The sequence below is a fragment of the Aptenodytes patagonicus genome, chromosome Z (assembly GCF_965638725.1).
Source record: "Aptenodytes patagonicus chromosome Z, bAptPat1.pri.cur, whole genome shotgun sequence".
In the NCBI taxonomy this organism is placed as follows: Eukaryota; Metazoa; Chordata; class Aves; order Sphenisciformes; family Spheniscidae; genus Aptenodytes; species Aptenodytes patagonicus.
This window is the reverse complement of record NC_134982.1, coordinates 27,498,243-27,509,530: the sequence shown is the minus strand read 5'-3', so window position 1 is coordinate 27,509,530 and position 11,288 is coordinate 27,498,243. Positions and strand designations below refer to the sequence as shown.

Sequence of the window (11,288 nt, the reverse complement as noted above, 5' to 3'; positions counted from 1 at the left end):
GTCTTTCAAAATGAAAAAGAAGAAAAATAAGATCCAATTGTTCTGGACCTTGTCTCCAGTGCCAGCCAGTAGTTAACTACTAGGGAGAGAGTATAGAGAAACAAGTCAAGTCTAAAGTGACATTTCCTGTGATATACCTGCCTCTAGAAATCAAGTTAAGGACTTCAACACTGAAGAACAAAACTAAACCATCAGTGTTTAACAGACAACAGGTCAGCTCCTGGCTGTGGCTGCTGCCCTTTTAAAATCCTTTACACATTTGACTTTCACATCACTTAATCAATTCCACAATTTGCATGTTCTGTGTAAAAAACCGCAGTTTTATTACTTTAAAGCTGCAGACTAAACCCAGAAGAGCTCAAAGGACTTGAGAGAATCTTGAGCTAGAAGAAAAAAAAAAATAGTTCCTTAACTACCTTTTCCATACCATTATGACTTAGTTCCTCATTTATTTTCTTCTACTCACTTTCTCTCCCCCACTTCAGCTCCCCAAGCTGAAGAGCAAAGTAACACAAGATGGTTCAAGACAGTCAAAAAGCTGACCACTGCTAACAGAGGTCTGCTTCCCCCCCCACCAGCATACACCTCTGCCAGCACTAATGCTCAAACGATCTCTCCATGAGCCAATTCAGTTCACCAAAACAGCAGGAAATTAACACAGTAAGGAAAAAAAAAAGCTGTCAGTTTTTCTCCTGAGTTAAGCAAATTGAGCGAGCTCAGCAAAAGATTTGACTAGCATCAAAGATCAGAGAACCAGAGAGGGGGAGGGGGAAATGAGACCTCTGAATTTAGGATGACATTGATTTCTCAAGGGACTTCTCTCCTAGTCTGTTTAGGGTGCAGGGTTGCAAGTCGTTTAAACTGTTCGAACTTCTGGCTGCTGCTGAAAAAGCCCCAAATCCCTCTCCTTCCTCGCTCCCCAAAGGTATATATTTTCATACCCTAGTCCTTATACATCAACATCAGCATCATCTCCTCTAGTTGCATCATTAGCAGTAGCAAGCAGATCTACCGCTCTGATCATAGGAAGGGCCTTTAGTTTATCTGAAGGTTGACAGATGAAAAAAGGATGCACAACATGAGTTTTACGAATGCATAATGAAATTAAGATCCTCTGTACTAGGTAGAGAAAAATTCCACTTTCCTGAGCCACAGTCACAGGCAGGAACTACTATTAGGTGCCTCAAATAAAAATGGTAAAATGGTACAAGGACAGAGCAAGCACCCACTACTGCTCTTGGTGTGTTTCCCCCAACCTCCAGCAGTTGCCAACAAATCAGGTTCTACATGAGCTAGAATGACACCTATATGCTTAAGCCACCCAATAAAGACTGTTCTCCAGCATTAGAAAAATCAACACAAGAAACACTTCCTGGCTGGACTGAGCAAGCTCAGTGGAGGTCTGAAGAAGACGAGAAGCAATTTCTCCATTTTGCTATTGAATAACTTCACTATTGAAAAGACGTGCCTCTCTTCAATACTAATGTTACTATTAACCATGGTATATGCTAATACGCCATGGATTCAGCCTAAGCACACAGAAAACCCAAAGCTGACAGCATGTATTGACTAGATAATGAAATATCTATGCTGACTTAGTTCAAACCTAAAAATCCATAATAGTGTAGCTGTACAGAGTACAGCTTTTTTGTTACAGTATAATAAATTCCATGTATTAACACAATGCACAATTATAACACAAGTAATTCAACAACTGCAGTAACATTGGCAGTGTGCTAAACACTACCTGCAGAGCTTAAAATATCAGGTCCCAAATATGCAAAATACTTACGGACATTCTTGGGTTCACTAGTGATACATAAGCACACACGCATTACAGACTGAGGCCTATGAGGAAAAGTCAAAGGAGGAAGATGAAGGAAGGAGGAAAGAAATACAACACTTGACACAGCTATCACAAACTGCCATGTTTTCTTACCATGAGTTACTACTTTCTGATTTGGACAGGACCTCAAGTTTATGCGTTCATTTTCTTGATACTGACAAAATCATCATAAAAGATAAACTTTCTCTTTTAAGAGTCAAGATGTAACCACACACAAGTATACGCATCATTTTTAGTGCCTCCTGCATCTACAGGTTACAGAACTGAGTTACCATGACATTTCAGGTTAACTTTGCAAGCTTCGCTTTTGTCAGGGATTACTACTGTGAAGACTATGAAAATCAGTTACAGGTTTTTTTGAAGTCAGAAAATTATTTCAAAGTTAAAAATTCCTTGGTTTTAACATTTTTATAGCATCCCTGTTACTAGAAATTTCTCTGAATCTCCAGGGCTTCACATTCTGTCCTTGCCTCTCAACACAGGTGTTTCCCAGCTCTTGAAATACATTCCTACAGATTTTTTTTAAATCCTTGCCATAGCAACAACTGAAGTTCCCCTTTTGCCCCACTGAGAAAGTCTGCTGGCTAGGGCATCCCTGAATGCTAGCTGCCAGTGGGAGCACAGAGGGAGGCAGGGGAATGAAAGAATTCAATAGATGCAGCCAGGATGAAAGCTCTTAAGTTATGGACTACTCAAAAACCAGAAGATGCTGGCTGGGGATGATTTTGCTGAGGTACTGCAAGAAGCAATTTGGATGGTTGGGGGCAAGGAAGAGAAGGGTTAACTCCATCATGAGAGAGCTGAAAGAGTATTTCTGATGGGCTGAAGACAAGAGTGGAGAGAAGTGAAAATTTTATCAGCCTAAAGAGGCTCTGTAGTGGCACAAATTCCAGGAGAGAATGGCATAGAATGGAATGGGACACAAGTTGAAAGTTGTAAATGCTAAGGAACCTGAGAACTTTACTTCTAGAGAAGGAAGAACAAGAAATGGGGCCTCTGTTGTGGCAACAACTGGGGTTACCACAGATCTCCACTTCATTTTTCCTTCTATAACCCAGTCACCATCTTCAGTAAAGACTTTGTTTTGGAGAAAAGGCATAGAATCTACTTCCTCCCCTCCCTGCCCCTCCACCCCAACTGGAGATAATAAATTGGAAATATTACAGTACAGTAATTAGCAAAATTAAATAGAACTACAGTCACATTATGTGTGTAAGCAATTCACAATGCATCAGGAAAGAGACTTAAGACAGTTTAAAGAAAATATGATGGACCTCCTGATCCTGAATGAGATTTCCACCTATATGATACATATAATTTCATAATACTTAATTCAAAGTCAAGCCAGGATGGATTATGGTTGTTACTGCAGTTGTAACTCATCTCCTGTATACAAAGAACTACCATAAATTTAATATAATTTTGTAGTTTTTCCATAGATCCACATTCTAATTCAGCACACAAAATTATTGTTACTGTTTTATCAACATAGGTGAATATGTGGCTCCATGCCATGAGTAAGAATGTAATGAAAAAGAGTATGTACAATCAAAAACAAGACAACAGTACTACACGTATGCATAATGGCACCAAACTAGGGTTGCCAAGCAACTGTAACTACTGTATTTCCAAACTTTTGAATGACTGCTTAAAGAATTTAAGGTTGCAAAGCCACAGTTTTGCATATGTTCTTGCCCAAACAAAAAAAATTCCTTCCTCCTTAATACAGCATCACTACCAACACCTATGGTGTGCACCTGGTGTGCAACAGTTTTGCCAATTAAAATGATGACATCAATACATTACTATGGTCAGCATGGACATGCACAAGACAGGTTTGCCTCAGGGGGCAGAAGATAATTGTAAACACAAAAACAATGAGATGCCAGAATCATGCATTTCACTAGAGGATTTTTTTTTTTTTTTAGAAGAGGTAATGGGATGGAGGAAAGAATGGAGGCAATGAAGGAGGCAATTTGTTAAAGATCTGACCATTACTAATTTAAATTTGTGAGATACTTCTAAAAAGGAACCAGTATTTAGGTCTGCTCAAATTAAATCAAAACCATTTAAAAAAAAAAAAAACACACTACGCAATTTTCACAGGAACCACTGTGCTCTTCCACAGTTTTAAGGTATGTGTGGGTACTGTTCAGTATTCCTGAAGTTTACAAGAAAGCATGCATTGAAGTGCAAGGAAATAGGAACCCCTTCAAACAAGTAGTTTTGTTTCTGGAGACTAGAGTCAACTTGCAAGTACCCTTCAACTAATTATCTGCGTTGGTGACTATGTATGCTACAGATGTTAACTCAGACAGCACTATGTAAATGCAGGTGTGCTCTTTTCTCAGCCAGTTCACATAAAGCAGTTTTTGTGTGGGATAGCAACTAAGTTACTAAGTCTAAAAGACCAAAGAGGCCTTCAAATGCAGGGCCAACTCGGGACTTTCTGTATCCAATCCTGATGCCAGGAGCACTACAGAAGGTACTTAAGACATATCTAAGTAGCTGTGGACCACAACAACCACATTTGGCAAGCACTGAACCCAAGTTTAAGACTCCAGGACCAAGCTGGTGACAGCCCTAGACAACAGTTGCACAATGCACCTGCACTCAGAAGAGTTATTTCATTATTGGATACAAGTCAGCTTGTATCCAATAGTGCATGCAATATATTCACCCTCCTGAATCCCTGAGCTCTTGGATGTGCAGTGTAAACACATTAAATCGCTTTATCATGCTGACTCAGTATAGCTGAGCAGCTCTGCAGATCATTCCTCAATACCTGTATAGTATAAGATATTCCAGCCCTTCCCATTAATTAAGCTAACAAGCAGTTGTTGCATACTATCTTCTAATTATAATGAGAATAAAGAAAGGAGACATGAGTTTCTTATCAATATATTGATGCTAAGAATCAGTTAGTGACTATGGCTAATGGGAAACAAACAAGAAAGCAACCATAATTCATACGGTGGACAGAAGATTGAGAATATTTGTGATTTACACCAGAAATGGCAAATTTCTTGAGTAACCAAGAAAATTAACTACTTTTGTGCTTGAATTAGCGATAGAGTCACCATACAGCAAAAGGAGTGTCTGCATTCACTGCAATACTTCATACTTCACTTGCACAAAATGTATCTTGAACTCACTAGTAAAATAATTCAATTTAAAAGAATTGTTTAAATTTATATCTAAAAATAGACCAACAGTTTTGTGTAACTTGCAGAACTTTCTGTGCTTGGGGAAAAAAAATAATCATGGAGTAAATTGCTTGGCAATATGATATTTTACAAAGAGAAAAAAACAGTATCAACACCAGTGCAACAGGCAAAAGAACAATCTTAGGAAGATTCCATAGTTTTAGAAAGGTGTTTTTAAAAAAGAGCTGCTTCACAAAAATCAATACACTTTCCCCATAGGTTCATGATGTAAAATTCTATAATCAAGGCTTGTAGATTTGTAATTATGGTATGTCAGCCACATTTAAACAAGAGTGTTAAAAGATTGTTAAAGTTAAACTAACACAATTGCGATGTGAATTGTCTTAGTCTCATTCTAATCTACTGGTGTCACTTTCACTTAATCAGATGGAAACTATGGGCAAATGTCAGTGCCATTTTCACATGACCCAACTTACTTTGTTTGCAGTAGTTTTTAAAAATCATTGCCAATCTGAAATGAGAATAAGATATTTTTAAAAGGTTTTTTTTTCTAATCAATTCCCTCACTATCCAGCAGGTTGTTGGAGTTTGGATTTACTGAGAGTAAGACTATTTTGAAGTGATTAAACCAGAAGTATTGCTTGTTAGGACATAAGCCACAAATACAGCAAACATTATTATTCATGCTCATCAAATCTACTTTTTTTGAATGACAAGCTAATGAAAGTATGCAATCACCAAGAGCCTGGCTATCAGATTTGTCAAAAAAAAAGGCAAAATGTTCTCCCCATTCCTAGTTTAAATTTCTTTCACTGATACATAGCAATGTAAGAAACATGAAGGCAAGTACCCACGATCTACAATACATAGTCTCTTGAGAGGGCCACACAAAGAATTTATGATATACAGCTAAAAAAAAAAATCCCAAAGCAGAATAGCTGCTTTGTTCTTAGTTTGAAAAAAAAAGTGATGAGTTAGGTAACTAATGAGAGAAAAGAATGTGCTACAGCAGATGATTAAAAAAAAGACAAATGAAACGTTGAAAAAGTTCAATACGCCCTAATGGCTCTTGTTCCTTATCTTTTTTGATATACTCATAGCCTGAGCATTGAATGTGCTTGAAAATCAGTATTACAGGGTAAATTGAATGTATATTTCTAAACTGCAAACACAGAAAAAAATAAGGAAAATTTAAGTGTTAAGTCAGTCACTTTATGGCATGTTTAATAAGCCTCTATGTGAGTCTTCTCACACACTAGGAATAAATACCTATATGGTTGTTCTAGTCCAAAATAAGAGGACAATGTTAATTTTCCTAAGGTGACTCAAGTCACATGCCTGCCTACTGTAGTAGAGGGTACCTAACTAGGCTTCTAGTTGGAGAAGGAAGGGTGGAGTGGGACAGAGCCATACCTCTTCTTCTATCTGTGTGCAACCATCACAGAAGTGGGAGCTGCTGCTATATCATCTCCCCCGCAGGGAGCGTAAGATAACATTCCCTTTCTCCTTTTTTTTTTTTTTTTAAGTTACCTTCACTTACAGCAAGCCAGCTGCTGCAGAGTAACTGTAGATGTGCATATTGTTACCACACAACAAACACAAGCTAAGTTTACTTGCTTATTCACACAGCCATTCTCCAAAAGCAAATCTGAATCCTGTCGGCTGCATTTGTATCATTTCCCCGAATGTTTTCATCCCTTTCTTCGTACTAGCCCTGAAATGTGTACAGTTGTGTGGTGAGCTGGTCCAGGCAGGCCTCATCCTTCAAAATAACTGTTTTTTTTTTTTTTAGTCCCGGTTATTTTTCAGTGGATCAGCTCCCTGAAATATACAGACAAGTGGCCACCTAATTCCTTGTGCAGGGCACAAAGGAGGAGGCTGTAAGACAGCCCCTCAGATTTAGATTAGCTTAAGCCATCATGGACCAACACCAAGTCTTCTGTCACAAGTGGCAATTGTTTCAGCTCAAAGGAATGCCCACCTGTACATACTGACCCCTGAAACATACTGTAACTTATTAAGCATTGTTTTTAAGAGGCTGCAGGATTTGTATTAGGCTCACAAAATAGCTGTCAGTAATAGTCAGACTTTGCCTGGACTTGTCTTGGCCAGCCTAGAGTTTTTTTTACTTGTTTAACTGTAAACGCTATTATGACTAGGTGACAATTACCTGCTTTGTTGTAATTTTTACTCAGCTTTGTACAATCATGTGGTATAACACTATTGTATTGATTTTTGTTACTAACAAAAATGAGCTCTCTCTGACAGAATCAAAAAAGCAGCATAAAAGATCAAATCTGGTAAGAGCAGGAGCATGGGATGATAGCAGAGCCCTTGAGAACGCAGGCACAGGAAGATGCTGAAATGCCCCGATGATATAAACAACTCACCAATATTGGTCAAATATTGGTCAAAGGAATGCAATCGTGAGAGATGGTTAAAACCAGTTTTAAGATAACAAAGAAAAACCATTCAACACATGTAAAACATGCCATATGCAGTAAATGCCGATAAAATGTGGAGTGCACAACAATGAAGAAAAACTAAGACGTAGATTTTTTATATGCATTTCTATATGCAGACTTTGAGAAGCACAAAACAGTCAACATCATACTCCTCTGAACAAAGGATTTGGGATGCTGATGACTTGCTTGAATTTGTCCCCTCCCCACTACCAAACTGAGCCAGTGGCCTTACAACCCAGAGGGCCAGCAAAAAGGTGAGTATAACATCAGGGAAAGGGTGCTATTAGAAACAAAGTAGAAACATTAGAAACTTTGTGTATGCTAATTTTGACTGTATATAATTTGAACTGTGTTAGTGTCATTGTAACTGAACTAATATCCAGTCAGAATTTCAGCAACCTACTCTGTAACTTGGATGCAACAAGCTTGGAACAAAATCAAAAGCAGCATCCATGGATTTCCATAAATCAAGTGAACAAACAGAAGAGCCACACTAAGCAGTAAAGAAATTGCTCACACAGGACAACACACACTACCAAATTTTAGTCTCTTGTTCTCAGCTCTCTCAGACTCACTTAAACTGCAGAAGCAGAGAAATGGAGAAAAAGAACATGCAAGCTAATCTCACAGATAGAAGCACTACGGACAGTGGCATACAGACACTGAGCTAGCTCCACATGCAGTTATCTGCATAACCATGCTGGCATCATTAGGCCACTTCCAGGTCCAAGGGGACATAGCCACATGGTACAGCATTCACCATGTGAACATGCAGGCCTGCACCAGTTCTGCTGGGGTCTCCACACAGTTGTTCATTGCCTAGTAAAGACTTTCCCCCTCACTGTTTCCCAGTCTACGAACACGAGGAAAAAGCTTGTTCAGGTAACTTTTGTGATGGTTTATCACTAAGCAATAGTCACCTGAAATGCTATTCAGTATTACCACACAGTTCTCTCAGTAAAGCTGTCAAACAGCAGCAATAAGCCAGTAGCAAAACTTCTACAAATTACAAATTCTGCAAAAGTAAAATTGTGTTTTATTAGATACAACAGCTTTCTCAAAAGCCTCTAGACAAATAAATTACACTTTTAGCTAACAAAAATAATACACAGACTGAAAAAATGTTAACCTAAGTAATGCTAGTTTCCCCATACCTCAGAATACTTTGTCTATAAAAACCAGCACAAAACACCATCCACACAGAGAACATTTATAATATTCCTGTCCAGCAAAGCCAGTAACCATAACACAGGCCATGAAAGGGACCCAAAGCAAAAGGCAGTCACCAAGCCACTCAATAAGATGGCATTAAAGCTTTCTAGCTTAAAAATAACACACAAGTTCATGATTTGCACGCCCTGCACAGTGACAGGAAACAGGACCTTAGAATCATATAATCAATTTCTTGCTTGCAGCAGTACTTGAGAACTGCTCCCCATTTGGAACCTAAGAACTCAAAAGTGCCTTTATCTAGCATAAACAGAGTGATAAATCTGTATCGATTTTACTTTTCTAGTCTTCAAGTCCAATCTTTCAAAGCTAATGGGGTATTAGAAAGTGTGCCCATCTTACTGTTAGTCTTTCACTAACTGAAATTAGATAAGTCGTAATACAAAGTTGATTGTATGAAACTGGACTATTTAACATCCTGATCTGGCACACATACTAATTCCTGTCTCTGCATGAGCCAGAGCAGTCTTTGTAGGGTGCAGCCTTAATAAACCCCACTGTGACCAACTATTTAATGTCAAAGCCTTGCATTTACAGTCATAATAAGAGGGGTTCAGACAGATAAACTGCAACTTTCCTTAAAAATTAAGGAAAAAAAAAAAATAGGCAAAATCGAGACTCAGGTGATGAATTTACCATCGGTTTTGCAGTGTGAACTTTCGAATCAGAAATAACCCATTTAACAGTTGTTTTGACAAAATAGGTGAGACTTCATGCCTCGGCAACGTATCCGGCGAGACTGCCCTGTACACTGACGGAGCAGCGCGGCTCCCCTTGGCTCTCAAAATCGCTAAGGAAACAGAACAAGAACCCCGTTTAATTGTCGTCTCGGGAAAGAAAGGCCCGTTCGTGACGACGGTGGGCGAGGGGAAGAAGCCGGCAGCCACGGCAGAACTTGTGCCGGGGCCGCCCTCCGGCACACCCCGGCAGCCCCACCCAGCGCCACAACACCGCCACCAACTCCCCGGCCCCGCAGCAGGCACGGCCGGCAACGCGCGAAGCCCCGCTGGGACCTCCTTCGCCCGGCCCGGCGGAGCCCCCGGGGTCCGCGGCGGAGCCCCCTCCCCGCTCAGGGCGGCGGGGGCTGCCCGCAGAGCTCGCAGCAGGGCCTAGCCCGCTCTCCGCTCGCCCCCTCGGGACCGCCCTCGGCCTCCCCCAACGGCCAAGGCGCGCGCCCGGCCCCCCGGGCGGCGGGGCGGGGGCCGCGGCGCCCTCTCCCCGTCCCGCGCGCACTCACCGCCTCACGACGCCGGTCTTGATCTTGATCTGCCTCAAGCGCGGGTCGGCCATGGCGGGGGAGCGGCGCGGGCCGGGCCCCAGCGGCGCAGGTGCGGAGGGCTCGGGAGGGACGGCGCAGCGTCGTGACTGCGCAGTCCGGCCCCGCGCATGCGCCAAGCCGCCAGCCGGGGCGGCACCACCGGGAGCGGGGGCGGGGCTCCGCGCTCGCCCACCCCCGCCGCGGCCCAGCGGAGGCGTCCGGGCTGCGGGGGTGGCGCCGTCCCCATAGCGACCGGCGGGGCCGGCCCGGGCCGGGAGCGGGCGGGCTCGGCGGCAGTGGAGCGGCCTGCGCGGGGCTGCGGCGCCCCTCGAGCCGCCAAGGGTCGTTCACCATTTGTTCACAAGCAGGCACGCAGAAAAAGTACGAACCCACCCTCAGATGCAGCAGTAGGCGTTATTCCGAGGTAGTGTGACTGGTGCCGTGAAGGTGTCGGGGCAGGGTGTGACCGGTACCCCCTGCTCCCGACCCCTGGTAATGTGGTTAGCACAACTAACGCCATTTTGTAAGGCAAGCAGCCGTTCTCTGTGACCGAGCAGGTCACGTATTCGTTCCCTTTCCCCTCGTTAGCAGGCCCTGAAGGTCCTGTGCACCAAGCAGACGAACCAAACGCATTTCTTCTTCCCCTCCCTACCGGCCTCAAGGTTCCTGGGCACCAGGCCATTAACTGCCTTCCTTGCCAGCCTTGAAGGTCCCAGGCACCCGGCCAACCCAGTGTTGCTGATGACCCCGCCACAGAACAGGGAAGCGTACCAGCACCCAGAGCACTGTCCGTAAAACCAAGCAGTTACAAGTCCTAAGGGGGAACTTGGACCAGAACTGCTGCTGGACAGTGAGATCGTGACACCCCGGTGGCCAGGGATGCCTCCACCATTGTCTGCTTCCTCCAAGGACTGAGGGAGTGACTTGTATTCATTTATAAGATTTTTAGTCTAGATTATGATTGTTATGTTAATACAGCAAACCATGTATTAAGATCCAACCTGATCTGCAGAGGGTCCAGGTGATTAGAAACCATAAGTTAAGTTGTGTTATAAAATTCTGTATTATGCTACCTATAAATTGTACTACATTGATTCTGCTTGGGGAAATCCTGTGCCATTCTAATCATAAATTCTGTGCTATACTAATTATAAAATCCTGTTAAGAAAATAAAGCTTTAATTGTAACTACAACTTAGTGCTGTTGTCATTCTGCCATGGATCTCTAAAAGTGCCTGTCTGTCCCTTCAGTGTCAGGTGACTGGTAGAAACAAATAGAGAGTCAATGTTAGCACTGGCAGCTCAGTCCTAGAGTTATAACCG

The 11,288-nt window shown here is 42.2% G+C and overlaps 1 protein-coding gene across 1 annotated transcript in view; it reads right to left on the bottom strand.

The window, feature by feature from the left end:
• Positions 1 to 10,066, bottom strand: part of LOC143172660 (tubulin-specific chaperone A-like) — a 32,080-nt gene extending 22,014 nt beyond the window's left edge. The window contains exon 1 of the mRNA XM_076362320.1: positions 9,946 to 10,066. Within this exon, the coding sequence (XP_076218435.1) occupies positions 9,946 to 9,998 (53 nt within the window). The 5' untranslated portion in view covers positions 9,999 to 10,066. The remainder of the gene's footprint in view (positions 1 to 9,945) is intronic.
• Positions 10,067 to 11,288: the final 1,222 nt, after the last annotated feature.